Here is a 24,869-nt window from a genome sequence, read left to right on the forward strand (position 1 = left end):
GAAAGAAAGAGAGAGAAAGAGAGAGAGAAAGAGAGAGAAAGAAAGAGAGAAAAAAGAGAGAGAGAGAGAGAAAGAAAGAAAGAAAGAAAGAAAGAAAGAAAGAAAGAAAGAAAGAAAGAAAGAAAGAAAGAAAGAAAGAAAGAAAAGAAAGAAAGCGAACAACTAAGAACAACTAAATGAGGGAAATAATGGTAAAGGAATCTTGGAGCATCACAAAGGAAAACAGAACAGAAGAAAGAGTAAAATATCAACAAATCAAGAAACTGGGTTTTAGGAAAATCTTTCCCTACAGAAAATGCTTTCAGGCCTGAAAAGCCTCCCTGGGTTCCCATCAGCAGCGGGGGGGGGGGGGGGGGGGGGGGGGGGGGGGGGGGGGGGGGGGGGGGGGGGTGATGCCGCCCTCCTCACCAGGGTGTCTGGAGACACAAACACAGACAAGGCCCAGTCAGATTTCATAGGGAAAAACCAGGTCTCTTTGATCTCGCCTGTTGTCCAAAATATTCACCAACTTTACCATTGATAAGCCAAATTTCCCACAGAGTGAGCATTACTCATAAAAACTTTAATTTCATTCTAAAGTTCACTCCAAGTAAAGAATTCAGATTGAGCAAATAAAAATATAAGAATCTCGGTAGAAGTTAACTATTTTATGGGACATCATTAAAACATATACATTTTTTTGAAATCCAAATTGAAGTGGGCTTCTTTTGTAGACTGGCAGCACTGCGGTGCACCCGCTCTTCCTGCGCTCTCCCTGCGGTGCGCCCGCTCTTCCTGCGCTCTCCCTGCGCTCTCCCTGCGATGCGCCCACTCTTCCTGCGCTCTCCCTGCGCTCTCCCTGCGGTGCGCCCGCTCTTCCTGCGCTCTTCCTGCGCTCTTCCTGCGCTCTCCCTGCGGTGCGCCCGCTCTTCCTGCGCTCTCCCTGCGCTCTCCCTGCGGTGCGCCCGCTCTTCCTGCGCTCTCCCTGCGGTGCTCCCGCTCTTCCTGCGCTCTTCCTGCGCTCTCCCTGCGATGCGCCCACTCTTCCTGCGCTCTCCCTGCGGTGCGCCCGCTCTTCCTGCGCTCTCCCTGCGCTCTCCCTGCGGTGCGCCCGCTCTTCCTGCGCTCTCCCTGCGGTGCGCCCGCTCTTCCTGCGCTCTCCCTGCGGTGCGCCCGCTCTTCCTGCGCTCTCCCTGCAGTGTGCGCGCGCTCTCTCTCCCTGATCAGGACCAACCACTCTCCAGGAGCTCATCCTCCCAAGAACCTGAAGAGCGCCCCTCCCACTCCCATCAGCCTGGACAGTGGACAAGGTCCGGTCCTTCCTCACACAGGGCGGGGCCTGGAGTATGGCGATGGAAACCAAGGTGGGCACAACAGTGCTAGAGGTGGGTCTTTGGGACCACGAGACTGGGTCCCAAGGGGGAAAGAGACCTTCCACTCAAGGACACAGAACTCAGGCACCAAGAGTGGCCCCTCACCAGACAGCAGGGCACCTTGGCCTCAGACTTCCCAGAATCCCGACTGTGGGAAATATATTTCTATTATTTATATTAAAATACTCAGTCAGCTGGGCACAGGTTGCTTATGCTTATCATCCTAGCTACTCATGGGGCTAAGATCTGAGGATCGCAGTTCAAGCCCAGCCTGAGAAGGGAACGTCCATGAGACTCCAATTAACCACCAAAAAAGCCAGAAGTGGAAACTGTGGCTCAACAATAGAACACTAGCCTTGAACCTCAGGAACAGCACCTAAGCCCCAGTTCAAGCCCCAGGCCTGAATGGTGCATGTGTGCGCACACACACACATACTCAGTCTGGGGCATTTTGTAACGGCAGCAGTTGTAGACTTAAGACATTTGGATTATGGTATTGTTGGCCCTGAGAGGAAGTCACAGGCTTTAAAGTTGCTGGCAGGCAAGAGATCAGCTGGGGCTGTTTGTACATGGGGTCCCCGGGACATCCCCACCACCTGCTCCCTGAGCTGACATGTTCCCCCCAGGCACTTGGCTCCTGACAGATGCATAGGCCCTGGGGTGTCACTCAGCTGAGGGGCAGAAAAGGCTTTTGAACATGGGTAACCGACAGAGAGGGGGGTCCCAGCACAGCTGTGGGATGGGAAGGGCCTGGGCCATCTGCGGGGCACAGGCGTCTGCCGGGCGCAGAGCTGCACACCTTCCCTCGGCACCAGAGCGGTGGGCGGGTGGTGAGGGGCAGGGGCATGGCACGCGAGTCCATGGTCACTGAGCGTCTCACACATCCAGTGCAGTGTTTCCCTCCCACTCCTGGAATGCCAGCCTCCTGGCGGAGCGGGCCCCATCCACAGGAGCCTTCGAGCACCCTGGAGCCCGCAGCTCACCACAGCCTGGCTCACAGCCTCGCTGCTCCTTCAAAACCAGTGTGGACAGTCCACTTGCACATTTTCCAAGAACCCCTTCCCAGGGATGTTGGAGGTACAGTCAAGACACCCCAGACTCAAGAGCGGGAGGAGTGGGGGTCCTGGGGAGCCACCGCTGGCCCAGGCCGAGCCGAGCACATCATGGGCTCAGGATCCTCCAGGGACATTTTTCAATCCACAATTGCCAAATATACCATCCCCTCACTCATTCATTCAAGCTACCTTTATGAAGCTCTTTCTGAAGGCCAAGCTAAGGGGCAGGACGCAGGGAAGGGAATGGCCACCTCCTCTCAGGCATGGGCACCGGCTTCGGTAGGAACACCAGCGGATGCCCGAAAGGCATGGTAAAGCCCAGGCCCCAGACAGGGCACAGCCCAGGGCTCCAGCACCATCCCACTGGAGGACTGACAAAACCCGCAGCGTCCTCCCCACTCCCTGACCTCTGTATCCACAGCCGAGGAGGGGCTGGAGGGGCCCAACTCAGCCGCCCAAGGCCATCTCTGAAGCTGAAGCCAGTGCCAGTCCTAGCCGCCGCCTCCGCCACGCTGCCACCTCCAGAGCTCCCACGGAAGACCAGGGAAGGGTGGCTCTCCACTCTCCGCTGCCTGGGGGGCCATGCTTACACGCTGCTTGGGAGGCAAGAAGGGGGATGCAGACATGGGAGTAGAGATGATGGTGCCCAGAGCGGGAGGCGGGACGGCCTCCATCCTTCCAGAGCGAGAGCCGAGGGGCATGTCTCTCCTCCACAGGTGAAGATAAGCCCTTCATCCAAAGTCCCTGGCACCACAGATGTTTTGGACCTGAGGTATTTTTCAGATTTTGGAGTATTTGCGTGTAGGTAGTAAGACATCTTGGAAACTCGTCTGTATTTAACATGCACCTAAACATAGGGCCTGAAGGCGATGTTAGACAACGTATTTTTAATTTTTTAAATATTTTATTTTTAAATGTTTCATCTTTTAGCCTGGGGCAAGTCCTGGGGCTTGAACGAGGGGCCTAGCCTGGATGCTGTCCTTGAGCTTCTTTTGCTCAAGGCTAGTGCTCTACCAGTTGGGCCACAGCTCCACTTCTGGCTTTTTTGGTAATTTATTAGAGATAAGGAATCTCCCCAGACTTCGCAGTTCAGGACAGCTTTGAACCATGATCCTCAGATCTCAGCCTCCTGAGTAGCTAGGATGCCCGGTGAGTGGCAGAGCTTCATGAGAGCAAGTCACACTGGGAAGGCCTGACTGGGCTGTCCAAGCCATCACCACCTGAAAGAAGCAAATGAGGCACATCATCAATCACATCTCGCGTTGCCGGGTACCAGGAAGCGTGGCACAGCGAACCGCAGAGACCAGCTGAAGGCCCATTGCGCAGGTGTCCCGGACTCACGGAACAGACCTCACTGTGGACTGAAAGACTGAGCAAACACTGCATCCGGGGGTTTATCCTTCACAACATAAGAGTAGTCACACTACATCCATGGCCACGGGCTGTGCATCATGGACTCAACCAGCCGTCCATGCAAACCATACACATCCATGGAGCCTTGTATGGAATCTGGAGATGATTTAAGGTCCCTAGAGGAGGGGTGCAAGCACCATGCCAACACTGCCCCCCTTATACCAAGAATTTCAGCGCCCACAGAGCTTGTCCATCCATAGGGTCCTGGGGTCCCCCGTGCATGCTGAGGGATGACCACACACCCGCTCACTGTGTACCCACCTTGTAAATGGGACACTGGAGCGCAGTGGTCCCACGAATCTCCCAAGGCCCCTGCCCTGTGTGTGTGTTGGAGACCTGATCTCAATCCTGGCTGTGAAGCAGCAGCTTAGCCCTTCCCCCTTCCTCCCCCCTGCCTCCCTGAGATAGGCGGCCCCCGCAGAGGAAGAACCAGCTGGCCTCTGCACCCAGAGGACGGGCACCCACAAACAGCTCACCTGCTTCCCACCCAGTGTTCTAAACAACTCTGTCACACCATTATCAGAAAGGTGATGTGCAGAGGGGTGGCAGTTATGTCTTTTTAGACAATGTCACCCTTCCCTCACTCCCAGTTTTTCCCTCCCTTCCCCACCCACAAGTTGTGTAGTTCATTCTCAACAATGTCTACTAAGTACCATGCTGCATCTGTTCCCTTTGTCCCTCCATTTCTGACACAGGCACTGTTTTATCTTCCACTTTGCAGGTGAAAATCTTAGAGCACTGGAAGGTTCTGAAGTTGGCCTAAGGTCTCAGTCTCACTGGTCAGGTGGTGAGGAGTCAAAGCAGAAGTCCAGAGGCTGAGCCAGCTCCAAAGGGGGGCATAGTGGACCTTAGGACTCAGGATGAGGGTGAGGGCCAGGCAAAGCCGGCATCTAGATTTAAAGAGGCCTTGTAAGGGTGGGGTGGCCTGCCCGAGGGTGTGTGTGTGTGTGTGTGTAAGGATGGGGTGTGTGTGTGTGTGTGTGTGTGTGTAAGGATGGGGTGGCCTGCCCGAGGGTGTGTGTGTGTGTGTGTGTGTGTGTGTGTGTGTGTGTGTGTGTGTGTGTGTACTGAGCAGCACAGTGCACAGAAAAGGACAGAGCAAGAAAGAGCCCGATTCACGCTTCTCCCACAGGAAGCCCAAATGCAGGCTCAAAAGATGACAAGGATACTTGCCACTGTACCAGTCCACAGTGGAGGGCTGGGCCTGGGCTGCGAGAAGAGCTCGTGCACACGGTGAATCTTCCCAGGCAACACGTGCTGTCTGCTTTCCCCGGACGCAGCCTCACATTGCCTGGAGTGTGGCCTGGCCACAGCGAGGAGCAGGGCTCCCCGGAACTGCACAGGGAACCAGGAACACTGTTCCTGGCATTCTCCTCGGTGTTTTGCCTTCCTGTTTGTGGAACGGGTAAGCACAGGTTTTCTCCTGCAGTCTGCTGGGTGTCATCTCCTGGTGTCAAAGAACAGGTTTCTCTGTGCCAGTCACAGAGCACTGCAACTCAGCTCTGACTTCCCTGGGCTTCCACCTGGGATCCTTCCAGCCTTGCCACTGGCGGCGGCGGCGGCGGCGGCTATGTTAGCCGCTGTTGGGCCAGCAGGGGTCACTAGAGGGGCTCTGGAGGAGGAAGAGCCCTTTCTGGCTGTGGTATGCTTGCCTTCCTCCTCATTCCATCTGGTGCCAGACCCAGGGGCCTTGCCCAGGGATAGTCAGTGACACCCCTGCGAGCCACTTCCCAGCGAGCAGGATATATTGGGAAGGGGACAACTCCTACAGCTGGGCCTGCAGTTTCTCCCTTGCCCATGAGCCTCCACTGGCTCAGATCGGCCAGTGAATTCCTCTGCCATTGGCTGAGCTCTCATCACCCTCTCCAAACAGCTCCCCAGGCCCAGGAAGGGCTCCTCCCTCCAGCTCACTCCTCCTGGACAAGTTCTCACCCCCTCTCCTCACAGCAGCTCAGTCCTGGGCAGCAGATGCTAATCCTGCACGCCCCCTTTCTTGCTCACTCAACCCACACACCTCCCGCCAGGCCCTCAAGGGGTGTCCAAGTGAATGCAATCACAGGAACCCTCTCCTGCACAGGCAGACCGGACAGGTGGCACTCCCCCCACAGGGTGGGGCTGGTTCTTATGACAAGTGCTCAATCACCATTGCCAGTGCAAACAGCAGCTGCGGGGAGCAGTTGTAAAGAATCTGTCCATTTCTTCTCCATTTTCACACATCACCAAGAGCTGTTTAGGATAGCCTCTTATGGTATTGGTCATCTGTTTAAAAGAATGCCAGGCTCACACCTCTAATTCTAAATTACTCAGAGGCGGAGAAGGGTCTGTCTGAGGCCTCGGCTGGAGGCCGGGCAGGGCAGACCGAGTTCGAACCTCAGTGCCCAGAAAGGTAGGGGGACTTTACGGCATACAGGTGTGGTGACCCACTGCCTGGAATCCTGGCTACTCAGTAGGAAAATAGTCCAAAGCCAGTGCAAGGAAAAGCATGAGACCCTACCTGAAAAACAAACGATAAAGCAAAATGGACTGGGCACATTTCAAGTGTTAGAGGCCGAGCAAGCCCTGGGTCCAATCCTCTGAAACACACACACACACAGTTTAATGACTAGTGTGTCTTTTGTCTTACTAGTCTATTGCTGCCGACTTGTTGTCCTAAGTGTTTCTTGATTGCTTATTAATGTCAAATTCAATGCCCACCTACACCCTGCCACCACCATCTGAGCTGGCAGCTGCCCAAACTAAGGCTCCCTGGGACGGGCGCAATGCCTCTCGTGATGGTTCTGCCACCTCCTATTCACCACAGCCTCTTCCTTCCTTGTGACAACAGGCTTCCAGAAATGTGAAAGCCCAGGATCCAAAGCTGAACTGAGGCGTTACTGCATGCCCAGCCTCTCTTAACTTCCAAAGAAAGGGCATATGGAGCCCAAACGGTCAGAGCCTGTAAGTCCTTCACGTGGCCTTTAATCTACCTGGAAGTGACTTCCCTTGGGAAATCTGGGGCTGTGTCCTCACTTCTCCAGGTTCTAGTGTATATCTGAGAGCGACACAGCTGCTCTCAGCCTGTGTTCTGCCGGGGAAACGTCACTGTAACGAGTTGGCAAAGGTCTCCCCTTTCCATCCTGTTACCATGGGGTTCACCCTCATCCTCAGAATTCTCAAATGACGTGCTCAAACCCTGAAGAGGTACAATGCTTCGCTGGTGTCTTCAGGTCTCTCCTTTGGAGTTTGTGTGGTCCCTCTGAGACGTTTCTTTCTGCTCCACGTCCTGCCAGGAAGACATGCATAGCGGAAGGCTGAACACTGCGCCCCTTCAGCTGTCCACGGGGCGGAAGGGCGCGGCCACGCCCCTGTGGAGGGGAGGCCGCCTGCCTGTGGAGAGGAGAGGCTGCTTCTTGATGAGGCTGTTTTGCCCCTCTCAGCCACTCGCAGAAACCTGGAGCTGCCATGCCTGAGCTTCTGGGAGTGCAGAGTCTCTTAAATCCACCTTTTGTTCTACAATACTGCTTCCTCAGGTGTTTCTAAGTTGGTTACAATTCACTTATTTTTTTTTCTGAACTTTGTTACTGTTTTTAGTCACTCTAAAGAAGTATTTTATACTTATAAATAATAAATGCTGTCATTCCCATGAGGTAAGAAGGAACAGTGGTAAATGGCCATGTTTAACGTACAGGTGGCAGGAAGGCAGTGTTACTGTGAGAATCCCAGTGTCCAGCCCAAATCTCAAGAGTCCTTTTGCTGTAGATGGGAAAGAATGCCCTGGCCACACAAGCCCAACAGAAAGGAACAGAGGCAGCCTGTGACCGAGCCCTCCTTTCCTCAGCCCAGGAGACATGGAGAGGGGCTCAGAGGTAAGAAATGGAGAAAGGACCTGCAAGTAGGTACAGAGGACACACCCGTGAACCACTCCGATGAGTAAGTATCTTTATTCAGCTCATCCATTCATTGTGGGGCTTGCCCCACATCCCCACACCTCCACCCTTCTCCTGGTAAACCATGCACATAAAACAGCAGGGCCAGAACGCAGCGCTTCCATCCCACCCCGAAGACTGCTGTACAATGCTAAAGGCTGGGAAAAGCTAGGAGCTGCAAATAGCTTTAGGGGCCCAATCTCACCGATCCAGAAGCCACACCACTAAGTGAGAAAGGCTGCCAGGCAGTGTAAGACCAATGCCCGGGGGCCTTCTAGAGCTCCAATGTCCCCTAGATCCCTGGAAACCATCCAGAGTCGGCCCCTTCTTCAACTGTGCACACCAAGACTTCACATGGTCAAGAAGCTTCTACTCATCAACAGACACTGACTACCACATCCTTAAGGCATTGAGAGGAGGGAATTAGAAGGGAATAATATTTATTAAAGTTATAATGTATCAAAATGTCCACCATACTTTGGAAAACTCTTAAATTAGGCACAAGAGCAAAAGCAGTGCTGACCCCAGCCATTGCAGACGAACACCCACTCAGACCAAAGCAGGACGGGAAATGGAGGGTGGGTGGTAAGCATCCAATTCAACATGTCCCTAGGGTCAGCCCAGTGCAGGCCGGCCCCTACCAGGCTCAGCACCCAACACAAAGTGGGGGCTCTGCAGACCCCTCAGGGAGGAGCAGGCCCTACCGGCTGCAGCACAGAAGCAAACTCAGTTCTGTAAGTGCCAGAGTGCTACTGAAAAATGTCACGCTCATACCAGATTTATGCACACTCCTGTATCTAGACTGATCTTGAGTTCAAAACAGCTTAAAAAAGAAATGCACCTGAGGCATGCCAGACACTGAGCAATACATGTTAAGGCAACACAAGTCTGCCCCTTCTACACCCTCCCTCTTTCTCTCTGCTATCCTGGATTTATGGTACAGTCCATACATCACTGTGCAAATCAAAGTCTGGGCTGCTTCTGGGGTAGGCCATTAACCCCACTAACCATGCACATCAGCACAGTCGCTGCCCACTAAGGGAAGTGGGGAGGAGGGGAGTCAGGCTAAGTGAGCAAAGAACATAAAAAGGAGGTCCGGTAGTCAAAGGAGGCACTTCTTCCCAGCCGGCAGAAGTCAGGACTGGTCAGAGTGCCCATCCAGCAGTCGCCCGCAGCCCTGGCACCAGCAGCCTCACCCCTGGTGCCATAGCCAATGCTCAGGCTGCCACAGACTGCCAGGGCCCGAGCACAGCACCTCCTCACTGAGAGAGACACACCAGCTTCCTGAGCGGCTCCACGACTGCGCCCCACAGGCCCACCAAAGGATGTCTGAGCTTCTCAGGCCATGCTGTGATCTCAGGCAGAGGGGGCAAAAGTGCTCTAATACCCTTCACCAGCACCCAAGAATCTCTCATCAATGCGTAAACATACACTACACGATTTCATCAACCTGTAGACTTAGAGAGAAATCCCAGAGGAAGGGCAGCCAAGGAAAAGCACGACCTCACTACCACCTTCGTGCTATAAAAGGAATGGCATCATCCAGTGAGAAAGGACAGGATCTCAGAATAAAGTCAATGCTGTCCTTTTGTGTTGACCACGACGCCCTTCCCTGTCCTGCCTGCAGACTGCGCCGTGACTCCAGCGACTCTACAGGGCCCACGGCCCAGCCCCGTCTCCAGGTCAGTGGGAGCACTTCCACTAGGAAAGGGACAACAGACAGCAGTACCCATGTACTGGAGACGGCTCTGTACCAAGTGCTATGTGCACATCTTCTTGTAGGACCTCATCAAAAAGTGTGAAAGACACTGGGCGTTGGTGGCTCAGGCCTGGAATCCTAGCTACTCAAGAGGCTGAGATCTGAAGATCGCAGTTTAAAGCCACCCTTGGACAGGAAAGTCTGTGAGACTCTTATCTCCAATAAACCACCAGAAAACCAGAAGTGGCACTGTGACTCATGAGCTGAAGAGCTGAGGGACAGTGCCCAGGCCCAGAGTTCAAGCTCCATGATCGACCAAAAAAAAAAAAAAAGTGTGAGAGACACAGTGGAAAGTGCTCCCTGCGCCCTGGAGGCAGGAGCACGCTTGCTTTCTGTTGTGTGCCGCTGCTTCTTTCATGAACTTTTTATGGGAAGAATCCAGATGGCACATGAATGCCTGGAACAGAGATGGAGGTGGAGATGGAGTTCAAGTAGTAGTGCCGAGATAGAGGAGAAAAAGCTACTGAGTCCAAGCCCTGGTGCCAGCACACGCACACGCGCACTCGCACATGCATGTGCACACACACACACACACACGCACACACGCACACACGCACGCACACGCACACACACACACACACCCCAAGTCTGACAACAAACAGTCAGAAACATCAGAAAATGGCTCATTACCTGTTCAACAAGTACTCCGGCCTAACAGCTAACAGCCCCTCCAGCATGGCTGGTGCACCTGTGGGTCGCTCAAGCTTCCCTATGATCACGACCAAGCAAGCATTCTGCCTTTAAACTCTTTTCTGAACAACGCAAAATAGAAATAAATAAACAAACAAACAAACAGTAACAAGTGAAAGGAAAAGTCATAGAATATGCAACACCAAGGGACTTCTGGGAAGATAAAAGCTAGGACTCGGCTGACCTGAAATGTTAACACGTGCCCAGACTCTGCCCCTGCCACCTCACTGCCCACAGAGAGGGCTCCATCGAGGCCGGCAGCTGCCCCAGGGGAGAACAGCCAGACACATGCTCCTGGAATGACCTCCTCCCTCTGGACCACTGAGCAGCTCTCTGGGGCCAGCTCTGGACAGGGGCAGCAGCCTCAGCAAGCACCACTATGTGTCCTTGCTCAGTGGGATGTGGGCATCAGGCTGGGAAACATGCGTCATGAAGTGCTCCAGTGCACAAGGACTCTGCCTTATCCTAGACCCTCCCCTTGACGGCCCAGGACCAGGGGCACTTTGGTAAAGCGAATCACTAGGAACAAGAAAGAATGAACATAGTCAGCTACCAATACTGTTTTCAGCTGTGACATTTCAATAGTCAGTGAACCTCAAAGTGTAGGGTTTTGAAAATCCTAGCAGAAGAGATGCTGACCATGGCCTCCCCAAGTGAAAAGCTGTGGCCTTGGCCAGGTAGAGAACAGCACACACCCACAAAAGACCCAAAGCAGGCCTCTAGCCCAGCTCACCCACTCCTAGACACATCAGTCCCTGGTCAGGCTGAGGCAAGGCTCAACTTCAAGGAACAGTCAGAACAGTCTTTGAGAGCCATAGGAAATGGGTCCACACCCTTGAAGGAAAGACACAGCACATGCCTGACTCACCAGAAGGCCTGAGAACAGACACCCTACCACCAAGGGCAGAGGGCAGCTTCTGCTGCGCCAGACTATGGCAGGGCTCACCTGGAGAAAGCCTGCTTTCTCCTCCCCTGAGCCAAAGGGCAGAACTGAGAAGCCTAACAGGAAAGCAGCCCCGAGCTCAAAGTGGAGTGAGGAGTCTCACTCCTGAAAGCCTCCAATGTAATCTGCATGGCTGGCCGTCTGCAGGGAGGACAGGCCCTGGGAGTGCTGGTGCGCCTGTAGCCAGGGCGAGCTTCCGCACCACCACCCCACCTCCCAAACAGCAAGTCCCAGTCCCACCCGAGTCCACAGACAGCAGTAACCCCACGCTCTGCAGCAAGCGGCCCTCATCATTCCACACCTAGGCAGGCTTTCTGACCTCAGTCAGACCCAAGCCCAAGCCCAGTCCAGGCCTTAGGAACCCAGCCCACACTCAGACACAGTCCCGGCCTATAGCCACATCCCTCGGCTGCACAAGCGCTCCAAGGGCTCTTTCTCCTCAGGACCCCCTGACAGTTCTGCTCCTCTGGCCCTAGCTCCAACTGTAGGAGGAGAGGGGTCAGCTCAGTGTTCCTGCACTCCTACAACCGGGGGCTGGAGGGTGTCGGAATTCTATCCTGAAACCCAGAACATAAAGGCCAACCACTGCCTGTGCCAGCAGTATCACACAGACGCTAATAATGAACAGAATTACAGATCTGAGATCTCATTCCTAAACATTTCTAAAGTTTGGAATCACCAGAGAACCACAGGCTTCAAGAGTTCACTGGAAACAGCAGCGGTCCCCAGCCCACCTGCTAATGACCCTCTCACCTGGATTCATAGTGCTGGGTGGAGAGCAAGCCTCCCCCACACAGCCCGAAGCACCTGCAGTAACATGTCATCTCTCCCATCTACCTCCAGCCCTGGGAACATCAGGAAAAGACTTCTGGCATCACCGCTATCCCCTTTCTTAAGACTCTTGGAGCAGCTACCATTTAGGATCCCACAAAGGAAAGAGCAATCAACCAGTCACCAGACGTTTGGTCTATGAACAAAGCTTGGAAGCACCCAGGAGACCAACTTAATTTTCCACCTCTTGGTATGTGAGGGACTGAAGAGAGTGTCTCAGCAGTCATCTTCCATTAGAACTGGCAGTGGATGCTGTTGGGAAAAGTCCTTGGTCTACATGCAAGCAGTCATTTACTGGCTAGTTCATGTAGGCCTCCAAAAATCAATCACTGTCTGGAAATCAAACAACAGAATAACCCAAGCTCTGTTGGTGTGACCCGAGGCACAGAGGTATGAGAACAGGGGCTATGTTGTGTGATGACATGGCACCCTGACCTCCCCACACTGAGACTCAGATCGCACGTCCAACCATCCTCGAGTGAAGACAGCTCACAGGAGAGAACACTGTGGCGGCAGGAAGGAACACAAGCTGGCAAGTTCACAAACTGCATTTCAGCCCCCCACCTGTTTTGGTGTTTTTTGTTTTTTGGGTTTTTTTTACTAAAATCTTGCACTTCAGATATCAGGCTTTAATAGAGCAATTAAATAGTAAAGTAGAAAAATAAATAGAAGCATGGTTCTGGAAAGTGCTAAGACTCTTCCCTACTTGGGGCTATCAACAGACCTCCAGCTCAACCCACACTTCACACATTTCATGGCCCGTAGCATTCATCTGCAAGGGCAGAAAGAGAGGTTTTCAAAGACCAAAGTTCTGTATGAGCCTCTCGCTGACAATGCCCCAGCACCTGAGAGAGGATTACAATCCACAAGGACAAGGCCATTTCTGCTTCTCCAACAGCTAAGGACAGGTGGCAGCACAGGACGTGGCTCACGAGTCAGCGGGTCAGCCCTTCCGGCAGAGTGGCCTCTTCTTCACTGCAGTAAGCCACCGCAGCTGAACTCTACTCATGGAGAAGGAACCTCTTTATGGGGTCTGGCAGAGGTAGCGAGGGAATCAAGTGAAGTCGGTATTTGCCAAGAGCTCTTCTCACAGTCACGCGGCACAAACTCAGCAAGGTCCTGGGTACACCTGGAGAGCCATGGAAAGAAAGGGAGACAAGAAGGTTCATTTCCGTGCCAGTTGTGCAGGCTAAGGCTGGCTGTGATGGTCAGAACTGCATGACTGTGCACACCAACCTCTTCATCTGAGCCAAAGAAGCAGGTTGTGAGCAAAGTCATGTTGCCAACTCCTCTGGCTCTAGAGTTTCTGGCTCTAGAGCAAGTGGGAGCAGCAGACCACCACCTCTGGTGAGTCCCAGAAGGTTCAAAGGGAGTGAAGGGGCACAGACTGAGCAGTACAAAAGCTCCAGATCAGAAAGACACAGCCAAGGCCCCGACAAAGAGTCTACCGGTACACCCTCACAAGCAGAAGCGGCTTCATTCTATCAGCACACTCCTACCTCAATATTCACTCACACATGTTCCGGTGAACTGATTTAGGTGAGTTCAACAAGGAAAACACTGAAGTTAATGTTTTGTTGGAGGTTAACACATTACGGAAGAAGCTATGGACTCGGATGCCCTAAAACTCCAGGCAGAAAATGACATGAAGATCACAGAGGACACAAGACTGATTCTGAATCCCAGAGAAAACCATGGGAAGAAAGCCAAATTACTGATCAACTCCAAACTCCATTGATTTTTTTTTTTCTTTTGAGGGGTTGGGGCGGTACTAGGGTTTGAACTCTGAGCACATGCTCTACTACTTAGGCCATAATGCTTTGCACTTAGTTTGGTTTTCAGGCAGGGTCTCATGATAACTCTTGCCCAAGCTGGCTTTTGATCTTGACTCTCCCACCACCATTTCCCAAGCAGCTGAGAATACAAGCATGTACCACCACCTGATTTAAAAATTCCTTAGTAAACTCTTTCTTCAAAAATAAGCAAACTCTAGATTTCATTCTAATAAAAACTGGACTTGTCATTATTATATGACCCAAATGAATGGTAGTTGAGTGGGACTGAAATAAGGGAAGTGAGGAGCCCGAGAAAACGGGGATGACTACTATACTCCTTTAAGGCCTATGGAAAGCCTGGAGCAGCAGCAGCTCATGCCTGTAATTCTAACCACTCAGAGGTCAGGAGGTCAGGAAGAACCATTCTCAACAACAGAAGGCACAGTGGTTGGTGCCTGTCACCCCAAGCACACGGGAGATGTAAGCAGGAGGTCACAGCCCAGACTGGCCAAGGAGTACACTCAAGACCCCACTGAAAAAGTAACTAAGCAAAAAGGGCTGGGGGTGTAGCTCCAGCAGTAGAGCATCTGCCTAGCAAGTGAGGAACCTGCACCTCCGCTAGTACTTCCTCCCTCCTCCTGCTCCAAGGGGCAGCAAGGAGAGTATGCAAGAAGTCATGGTCTCTAAAAATCTAAGGTCACAAATAAGAGCAAAATGGTACAGGGAATACAACTTCAGGAACTTGGAAAAACATACATATACTTTTATACTTTCCTGATGTCAGCTCTTGGTGCTTAGGAATTGCAAAATAGACCAGTCTGAACAGCTATTCTGGAAAACTGCTAGTCCTAACTAAAGAGTTTGATCAAATGCTTAACGAGAGTTTGTTCCCTTTGTCTTTAAGTAACCTTGCATCTTATTGAGTCAGTCAAGACAAATTGCAGGTGAAAACTGAGCCCCGCACTTACTTCTGGCCTCTTTAAAGACCTGCAAGGCCTCCGGGTCCGCCTTCCTTCTACCCCTGGACTCTGGGCCCAGTGATTCCCACTTCACCAGGTTCAGGTTGGCTCCAAACTCTACCAGAAGACTCACAAAGGCTGCCTCACAGCCGTGACGCAGGACAGCATCCATGACACACGCAGGAGAGCCCCGGTAGAACTCCTGCGTGTTGACGGGGCCATTGCAGTTGAAGTCAGGATTTGCCCCTGCCTGCAGGAGCAGCCTGAAACACTGCAGGTTGTGGTAGGCTGCGCTGATGTACAGGGGGCAGACCACCAAAGAGGTGAGCCGCCTTGAGAAAGGGGGCTGGGCGTCAGGAGTCAGGTGGTGATTGATATCAACGTCGGCCCCATATCTGCAGAAGGGAAGAAAATCAGGTCTTGCAAAAGATCAACCACAGTTACCAACAGGAGACTAGCTGGCTCATCCATAAGCAGCAGCACTGTACAGCTATGAGAAGACAAACCACAGACCTTGGAGCAGGGAGAGAAAAGGTCAAAGAAGACAAGGCTGGCAGCTGGGTATTTTTAACACCCCTTGTTTCGCAGATGGACCCAATTGTGTGCCTATCTGTGTCACTGTGGACTCCCAGCTCAATGATCCTCCTTTCCAGGCACAGTCAGCACCGGACTCACTGCTAACAGGCTGACAGCACACAACAGCGTCAGGCTCACTTGCAAGGGCCTCAGGTAGGGCAGCTGGTGGGCAGGCAGCATCACACGGCCCTACACAGCCACACACACTCTTCAGGGAGATAACCCTGTAATCCTAGGTCTGCATCCCGACCCCAAAGGATAGCCCAGATGTGAGAAACCCAATCTCACACAGGGCAGACACTGGGCCACCATGGCCTGTGTCTACAAGACCCCACAGCACAGCATTGCCTGTCATGCTTTCAAAGATGCCCAAATGCAGGGCCATCCAGCACGCAGAGCTCTCCCAGACCAATCACTTTTCCTCCTAACAGTGGTTAGTCAACTGGAGAGGACGGAGTCCTGGCAAAGTGAGCAGGGTACTTGCTAGGGACAGAAGTGGCTGTTGGGCACAAGTGGAGCCCCCGTGGTGAGGAGGCTTGTGTGGGAAGGGGAAGGGGAGCGGCAGACCTGTTTCTTGTGAGGGACTGGCAATAGATTAAGAGAACCAGATTCCTTACTGCTGAAAAGGAGGATAAATCTGGAAGAAAGAAGAAACTAGGATGCACCCCATGACATTAGACGGGATGGGCTGACTCAGTGACACATAGAAACAAAAATGCAGTAGATACACTCTGTCTACTTGGAGAGAAGAATGAAAACAGCCTCCCTTCTGGGCTTGTAATTCTCTCTTTCGTTTGTGTTTGCTTTGAGCCAGGGTCTTCCCGATATAGCCCTGGTTGTCCTCAATTTCTTAGTCCTCCTAACTCAGCCTCCTGAGAAGCTGATTACAGAAGCTCAAACCAACGAGGCTTAGATCTTGGTTTCTACATACCATCCTTCACTGAAGGAAACTAGAACTCACTGGAGAAAGCACCCATTCCAGAGGCGACAGAGGCAAAATCTAAGTTGAGCGTTACACAAGAAAACAAGAAACTCAGAAAAATGATAGGGACAACGCAAAAGGCCACAGAGCTGGCTCAAAGCTTCTAAAAGTGGCCAAATCTGAGACGTTCCGATCATAACAGTGGACTCTAAGTTGCTGGACACTCTAAGAAACCATGACTCTACTAACAAACAAATTAGATTTTGAGATGAGGATCAGGATATACCGATGGCTGTAAGAAATCTCTCCACAGAATTCTAATTTCAGAAAGAGGGAAAACTAGCAGACATCAGCTTAGTAAGAGCAAATGTTAACACCGCAGTCTGGGACAAGCTGAAGTCATGTGCAACCTGAGCGGAGGTCATGAGAACCTGAGCCCACTTCTGACCCGATGAACCTGGCTCCAGGTGAGACCTCAGCACCCTGCACCTGTTTTCTTGAGTTATCACTGGCCCAGGCCAGTCCTGGGTTATCTCACAAGCTGTCTAATTACCTGAGCATTCACTTGAAATACGTAAGAAGCAGTGTCAAGGGGACCGAATGGGCAGGTTCAGTTGAGAGGAAACAGCATCGTCTCCCCAACACTCATAGCCAGCAATCAAAATCTGGAATGTCTCCTCAGCATTCCCAGCACCCAGAGCCTCCCCTGGAAACAAAGAACTATTTTTGGGCAGCACGGGCTGAGCACAGTCATGGACCAGCAAGCCCACTTCCATTACAAACATAAACAGCACACACTCCCAGACATCATCAATCTAAACACATGAAACCACCCCAACGTGAGGCTCCACCACAACCAGTGCTTTCCTTCCCTTCTTATTCTTATGCATTCTTCTGGAATGCTCATAATTTGGGGCAATATAACAATCTGGTCTTAGCTGAGTCCTAAACTATGTATAACACACTGGATGGCATCCAGTTAATTTTAAGCCTGAATATTGTTCATATTTCTGACAAGGAACCAATTAGACAACTCAATAAACAATACAAGATAGGGCCAAAACGATAACCAAAGGTAAGTTAATAACCTTGGAAGTTTACATTGTTAATCAAAAAAGAAAAGTAAGTGTACATCTCAAAAAGTTAGAAAAAATACATCTAAATGAATTAGTTAAGCAGAAAAATAAAGAGAAGTAATAAGGCTTAAAAGCAGCTCTTTTAAAAGACTAGTCGAAAATGTAAGTCCTCTTAAGAAATCTGACTGTACAGAGGGCAAGCTAACCCTGAGTGGGGAGAGGGGAAGAGACTCAGAGCCTCAGGACAGCGGGCAGAAGCACTGCAGTACTGACCTGATGAGAGCCTTCAGCAGGTCAGCCCTGCCCACTCGAGAGGCGTGGTACACCGGGGTACTGCGGTGATGCCGGCTTCCATTCGGGTCGGCACCAGCTTCCAGAAGGATCTGTGCACTCTCCAGATGCCCGTTCACCACAGCCACATACAGGGCAGTCTGCCCCTTGACATCCACCAGGTCCACCTCAGCCCCTTTGCGGATGAGGAAATCCACGCAGTTCCCGTGGCCTGCTGTGGCTGCAATTCGCAGAGGCGTGCACGGGAGCCAGCCACAACACCAGACAGACTTCTCATTGATGCGACTACAGGAGACACACAAACATGTGAGACCACAGGACGCAAAAGACGACTGCTGCCTTTACCACTCCAAGGAAAGTGCTCACCTAGGCAGCTGGCCCTGAATTTAGCAACGCTTCCATCTATGTTCTGCTTTCCAAAGTGTAGGCAAAGCTTTCCCCTTCTGGCCCTGGGCTGGCGGGCGGGCGGGCGAGCACTCATTCATTAGACATGAGGAACCTGAGACTCAGGCAGCATGAACAGCATTGGCACCCACGTTTCTAGTTGGATTTTTCTAGTTTGCGTTTCCTAACCTACATGCCAGAGGACGTTCCTCTACAAAGCAGGAAGGGTCTGAGGGATGGACACACTCACCTGGGAAGCAGCAGAGGCAGAACCCTGAGGCCCCCTCACCAGTGACCACCTGCAAAGGCCACTATGCTCCCCACTGACCCGGCCCCAGCCAAGGGGAGACATGAGAAACCAAGACGGTGGCACAGGACCTATAATTCTGGCTAGCAGGAGCAGCAAACTCCTGGCTCAGTTCTCAGGCACAGTGACGTCAGACACAGCAACCAAGCTGGCTCACATCTACCTCCCAATGGAATTTATACCTCAGTTTGGAAGCCAGAGCACTGAGCCTTGGGAATATGACAACAGCCCCTGGCCTGTCTCAAAGAGGCCAAACAGTCAGGGCCCCCAAGAACTTGCTGCAGAGAAACAGCAACAGAAAAATGTCTTCAAGAGCCAGGAAAGTCACTGAATCTGAGTTTAAGGAAAAACAGAGAAAAAGGCTGGACATGATGGCTCAAGCCTATAATTCTAGCTTCTTGGGAGACAGAGATGGGAGATTACAGTTCAAGGCCAAGGCCAGACCCAGACCCAGACCCAGGCCCAGAGACACACACACACACACACACACACACACACACACACACACACACACACACACACACACACACACACACACACACACACACACACACACACACACACACACACACGTAAGCTGGGCACTGGTGATTCACACCTATAATCCCAGCTAGTTAGGAGCCTTCAAAGCCAATCTGGAAAGTCTATAAGACTCTTATCTCCAATTAAACACCAAAAAAAGCAGAAGTGAAGTTGTGGCTCAAAGTGGTAAAGAGCTAGCCTTGAGCAAAAGACCTCAGGGACAATGCCCAAGCCCTGAGTTCAAACCCCATGATCAAAAAAAAAAAAAGTTTCTGAGGCTCTATCTCAACTGACGATTGGGCACAATAGCAAGAATCTGTTACCCCAGCTACAAGGGAGGCACACTGGCTGGGCACAGTGCCATAAACCTATCATCCCAGCTCCACAGGGAAGCACATAAAATGAGACCTTACCTAAAACTAACCAAAGCAAAAAGGCACTGGAGGTATATTCAAATGCTAGAGTGCCTGACAGGCAAGTGTGAGGCCCAAAGCTCAATCCCCAGTACTACCAAAAAATAAAAGAAAGAAAGGAGGGAGAAAAAAGAACCTTGGAAAAGCAATATGGATCTCTGTAAAGTCACTATTCTACTGCTACATCTGCAAGTTTAATGAAGGTTTCAGAGACTGGACCTACATTAATAAATCTAGGAAAAGCTTTCTAGTGAAATAATGCTAAGACACTGACGGATGAGAAAGGGCCACGCTCTATGGACCACTGGAAACCCAGCCTCACAAATCAGTAGTAGGAGCTTCAGCATCGCAGCAGGGCTCCCATCATCTGCTATCTTAGTGCTCGAGGAGGAGCAGAAACACAGCTAAAATATGGAGGGACTTGGGGGTGCAGCTGGCTTTAAAATCTCATCGGGGGCTGGGAAGGTGGCTCAGTGGTAAAGCACTTGCCTTGCATGCCTGAGGCCCTGGGTTCGATTCCTCAGCACCACATAAGCAAAAAGAAAAAGCCAGAAGTGGCGCTGTGGCTCAAGTGGTAGAGCACTAGCCTTGAGCTGAAGAGCTGAGGGACAGCGCCCAGGCCCAGAGTTCAGGCCCCACAACTGGACCAAAAACAAACAAAAAAAAAAAACAAAAAAAACCTCATCGGGACTGCGGTCTTGGACATGCAAAGCCGTCTAGAAGCACTCCAGAGAGAAGAAAAGCTGGTGGCCTCTCCGTGTCCCACACAAGAAAGGGAAGAGCAGGACTCCCTGCTCTGTAGGGAGGGCTAAGGCTGAGGACAAACAGGATTCAGCAAGGGAAACAGGCTGTGAGCAAGGAACAAGGGAGCTCATCCACCATATCCCCGGGGTGGGAGGGCACCAAATAAAAATAACTGAGGGAGGTGGATGAGGACATAGAGAACCACCTAAGCTAAAAGAACAAGTCGTCCACATGAAGGGTACGGTAATAGTGCTGCCCTCAGGAATAATACTGAGGAAGCTGAAGCCCAGAAAGAACCAGTGGTCACCAAAACCTCAAGAATCAATGAGGGGCAGGGGGGCTGGGAAGGTGGCTCAGTGGTAGAGCGCTTGCCTTGCATGCATGAGGCCCTGGGTTCGATTCCTCAGCACCACATAAGCAAAAAGAAAAAAGTCGGAAGTGGCGCTGTGGCTCAAGTGGTAGAGCGCTAGCCTTGAGCTGAAGAGCTGAGGGACAACGTCCAGGCCCAGAGTTCAGGCCCATGACTGGACCAAAAAAAAAAAAAAAATGAGGGGCAGGGGCAGGGATTCGAACTCAAGTCCCTGGGGCCACACTGTATTTGGCCATCCCCTACAACTCAGACCATAGTTCTCATTTTCCCTCCAGCATCTTCTACATCTCACTGTGCTCCTCCCAGCATCAGGGTCTTTGTCTGCAAATAACCAGGAGTCCTGCAGCAGAGCCACGGGGTCGCGTATGCGTGTCCCCCCTCCCCTTCCCCGGCAGGGGGCTCACCTCCGGTAGCTCTCCTCCTGCAGCAGGCTCCGGAGGGTCTGCAGGTCCCCCACATAGGCTGCGTCGTGGAGCCTCGTGTCCTCACAGTGCTCCAGCGGATGGTCACAAAACTGCTCCCGCAGCCACTCCTTCAGATTGGGACCTGCGCTGGAGAAAGAGGCTCCTGACGGTTCAGGGAAATACCAAGGGTGACCAGGCAGGGTGCCATCCCCAGCAGATACCTCCTGCCCATGGGCACTCTCCAATGCCCAAGAAATAAATCATAGGGGACAGCTGGCAAGCTTCCCTTATCAAACTAGCACACTCCTGACACCAACTCTGACAAGAATTTTTTTTAAGGTGATGGGGCCAAAGCAACTACAGAATTAGGATTCTGCAAGATCCTAGACCAAGAAGTAGCAAATTAATTTAAAAAAAAGAAAGTACCAGCCAACTGCTGGTGGTTCTGTAATTCTACTCAGGTGGTTGGGATTTGAGGATGGCAGTTCAAAGCCAGCCCAAGGAGAAAAATCCATAAGACTTATCTCCAATTAACTAACAGCCCTCCCCCCCCCCCAAAAAAAAAGCTGGAAGTAGAGCTATAACTCAAGTAGCACAGCACTAACTTTGAGATTAAAAAACAAAAAACTGCCAGGTGCAGGTGGCTCATGCCTGTAATCCAAGCTATTCAGTAGACTGAGATCTGAGGATTGGAGTTCAAAGCAGCTCAGGCAGGAAAGTCTGTGAGACTCTTATCTCCAACTAGTCACCAGAAAACCAGAAGTGGCGTTGTGGCTCAAGTGGTAGAGAGCTAGCCTTGGGCTGAAGAGCTGAGGGACAGCGCCCAGGCCCAGAGTTCAAGCCCCAAGACAAAAAAAAAAAAAAAAAAAAAAAAACCAGGGACAACCACAGGACCAACAGGACCAAAACCATAATAACCATCCATCAAAAAATTCAGTATGGAAAAAAAAAATTTAGTATGAGCCCAGTGCCAGTAGCTCATGGCTATAATCCTAACTACTCTGGAGGCTGAGATCTGAAGATCATGATTCAAAGCCAACCATGTAGAAAAGTCCATGAGACTCGTCTGCAATAAACTACTCAGAAAAAGCTGGAAGTGGTACTGTGGCTCAAATGGTAGAATGCTAGCCTTGAGCAGAGAGGCTCAAGGACAACACCCAGACCCTGAGTTTAAACCCCAGGACTAGCAAAATAAAAATGAAACTAGGATACAATTACTATAATTTATCCCAAGTAAGAACATCTTAAAACTGCGGGACTACAAAGGAAAGGGACAGCCACCTCCGTCCATGCAAAGGGACACCTGAGAGCAATATCCAAGTATAGCCAAACAAGAGGCACTGCTGCTCACAACTCGGGGAGCCCCTGGGTGCTGGTCTGGGAGACAACCACAGGCTGTCTGCAGAACAAACAACCTACCAGAGCGGCTATGGTCCCCTACAAGTTCATGTGTTAAGACACATGGCCTCATGGGAGAATGCCTCTCGAGGGACTGGGGTGTTTCTCCTGGGATAAGCACCTGATCCAGGGTCAGTTCATCTTTTAAGATGTGTTCGGTCACCCCCATTCATGTGCCTACCATTGCCACCCATCGGGCAACGCAGACAAGGGGAGGGGACCGTCAGAGCCTGTGCCTGCTGTGTGGAGTTTCATCCTAAATAAACCTCTTTTAAGGAAAACTAAAATGTGTGTATATAAATATAAAGCAAGCCCTATAAAATGAAAGACTGCATTGTGCAGAAAAACCATGCTATGCACTGAGATAAGAAGATTCAACGTTAGGAGGAATTTTAGATTTATCAGCAAATGAAGTTTAAGCAACCTCTTTGGGGTTGATATCAAATATGACAAAACTATCCTAAAGTTTATTTGGAAATGTAAATTTGAAAGAATAGCTTTTCTGTTGTTTTTAATAACAGTAATGGGGAAAATGCTTATTGATACGAATCTCATCAGAATTTTTTTAAAACAATAAATTCTCAGGAAGACTTTAGTACAAATATCCTAATTTGTGATAAATGTACATCAAAATCAAAGAGGATGAAAGCATATTCAGCAAGTGAAACTTGTACCAGTAAATTACTGTTTGGAAATAACTGAACTTTCTTTCATTCACACCACAGTTTGGAAATAACTGAGTCTTCAAACAAGAAGACTAAGGAAGTGTGTGGAGAGAGCTGCATGGACAGATGTGTACGTACGCAGGCTGCTAGGATCCAAGTTTGCACCCTGGCAGGCAGCCCTGCCGTGTTACCACGCAGTCAGACCACACATCCCGCCACCAGGGGCTTCTTCCAGATCTGCTCTCCTTTGAAGAGCTACGGCAGCCAAGACCTGGCCACAGGGGCCATGGGGTGAGGAGTACGTTTGTCCTGAAGGCTGTCACAGGCCAGTGGCAGAGGTAAAATGCAGCGAACACCTCGATGGCGCCCCATCCCCCAACCAGCCCGCAGCAGACGCGCGGGAGCACCGCGCGCCTGGGAACGGCCCCGAGCGGCCGGCCCTCCCGGGGCGCCCCGCAGGGGCAGTCCCTGTAGAGTGGGGGAGTTCACGGGCGGGAGTGGGACGGGAGACGAGGGCCGCGAGGGCCTGCCCGCCCCGGGCGCACGCCTGCCTCCCTGCCTCTCCCAGCGCCCGGCCCGGCCCCGCACGGTGCGGCTGGTGGGGCGTCCGGCCGTTCCGCCCGGCGGGGCCGACGGTTACGACCAGCTCCACGAACGGCCCCGCGCGCGGGAGACCGGCCCGGCCTCGCCCCCGGGCCTCGGCGCGGCGCCCGCCCCAGCAGCGTCCCCGCGGCGCCCACGTTACCTGCGGGCCCCGGCCCTGCCCGTCCTGCGGGGCCGCCGCCCTCCGCCATCGGACCTCGGGCCCGGGCCCCGGGTCCCGTCAGCCGCCGGCGACCCCGACAGGAGCGCGCCGCGCCGGCCGGCCGGAAGCAGCTCAGCCCAACACCACTTCCGGCGTCGGGGCCGGCGGGCGCGTCGGGGGCGTGGCTTCCGGCCTCGTGCGCTTCCGGGAGGACTGCCACTCCGTGGGGGGCTGTCCCGGCGTGGGGGGCTGTCACTCCGTGGGGGCTGTCACTCCGTGGGGGTTGTCACGGCGTGGGGGTTGTCACTCCGTGGGGGCTGTCACTCCGTGGGGGGCTGTCACTCCGTGGGGGGCTGTCACTCAGTGGGGGGCTGTCACTCCGTGGGGGGCTGTCACGGCGTGGGGGCTGTCACTCCGTGGGGGGCTGTCCCGGCGTGGGGGGCTGTCACTCCGTGGGGGCTGTCACTCCGTGGGGGCTGTCACTCCGTGGGGGGCTGTCCCGGCGTGGGGGGCTGTCACGGCGTGGGGGCTGTCACTCCGTGGGGGCTGTCACGGCGTGGGGGTTGTCACTCCGTGGGGGCTGTCACTCCGTGGGGGGCTGTCACTCCGTGGGGGGCTGTCACTCAGTGGGGGGCTGTCACTCCGTGGGGGGCTGTCACGGCGTGGGGGCTGTCACTCCGTGGGGGGCTGTCCCGGCGTGGGGGACTGTCACTCCGTGGGGGGCTGTCACTCCGTGGGGGACTGTCACTCCGTGGGGGGCTGTCACTCCGTGGGGGACTGTCACGGCGTGGGGGCTGTCCCGGCGTGGGGGCTGTCACTCCGTGGGGGCTGTCACTCCGTGGGGGCTGTCCCGGCGTGGGGACTGTCACTCCGTGGGGGCTGTCCCGGCGTGGGGGCTGTCACTCCGTGGGGGGCTGTCCCGGCGTGGGGGCTGTCACTCCGTGGGGGGCTGTCACTCCGTGGGGGACTGTCACTCCGTGGGGGCTGTCACTCCGTGGGGGCTGTCCCGGCGTGGGGACTGTCACTCCGTGGGGGCTGTCCCGGCGTGGGGACTGTCACTCCGTGGGGGCTGTCCCGGCGTGGGGGCTGTCACTCCGTGGGGGGCTGTCCCGGCGTGGGGGCTGTCACTCCGTGGGGGGCTGTCACTCCGTGGGGGCTGTCACTCCGTGGGGGGCTGTCACTCCGTGGGGGGCTGTCCCGGCGTGGGGGCTGTCACTCCGTGGGGGCTGTCACTCCGTGGGGGGCTGTCACTCCGTGGGGGGCTGTCCCGGCGTGGGGGCTGTCACTCCGTGGGGGGCTGTCACTCCGTGGGGGCTGTCACTCCGTGGGGGGCTGTCACTCCGTGGGGGGCTGTCCCGGCGTGGGGGCTG

General features: G+C 53.0%; 1 protein-coding gene across 2 annotated transcripts; it reads right to left on the reverse strand.

The window, feature by feature from the left end:
• Window positions 1-3,300: 3,300 nt before the first annotated feature.
• On the reverse strand, window positions 3,301-23,645 carry Asb1 (ankyrin repeat and SOCS box containing 1). Of its 2 annotated transcripts, XR_011368620.1 has the most exons (6): window positions 23,500-23,645; window positions 20,692-20,833; window positions 17,530-17,832; window positions 14,692-15,077; window positions 12,794-13,077; window positions 3,301-3,627 (listed from the first exon to the last, which is right to left on the reverse strand). XR_011368620.1 is itself a non-coding variant. In XM_070005950.1 (5 exons), exons 1-5 carry the CDS (start codon window positions 23,546-23,548, stop codon window positions 12,950-12,952), a joined length of 1,008 nt encoding a protein of 335 aa, XP_069862051.1. In that variant the 5' UTR covers window positions 23,549-23,645; the 3' UTR covers window positions 7,722-12,949. The 2 variants fall into 2 exon arrangements, 1 of the variants encoding a protein (XP_069862051.1); XM_070005950.1 differs by lacking the exon at window positions 3,301-3,627 and having other exon boundaries at window positions 7,722-13,077.
• Window positions 23,646-24,869: the final 1,224 nt, after the last annotated feature.

This window comes from Dipodomys merriami, unplaced genomic scaffold (assembly GCF_024711535.1).
Source record: "Dipodomys merriami isolate MVZ:Mamm:240054 unplaced genomic scaffold, mDipMer1.0.p SCAF_1, whole genome shotgun sequence".
Lineage (NCBI taxonomy): Eukaryota > Metazoa > Chordata > Mammalia > Rodentia > Heteromyidae > Dipodomys > Dipodomys merriami.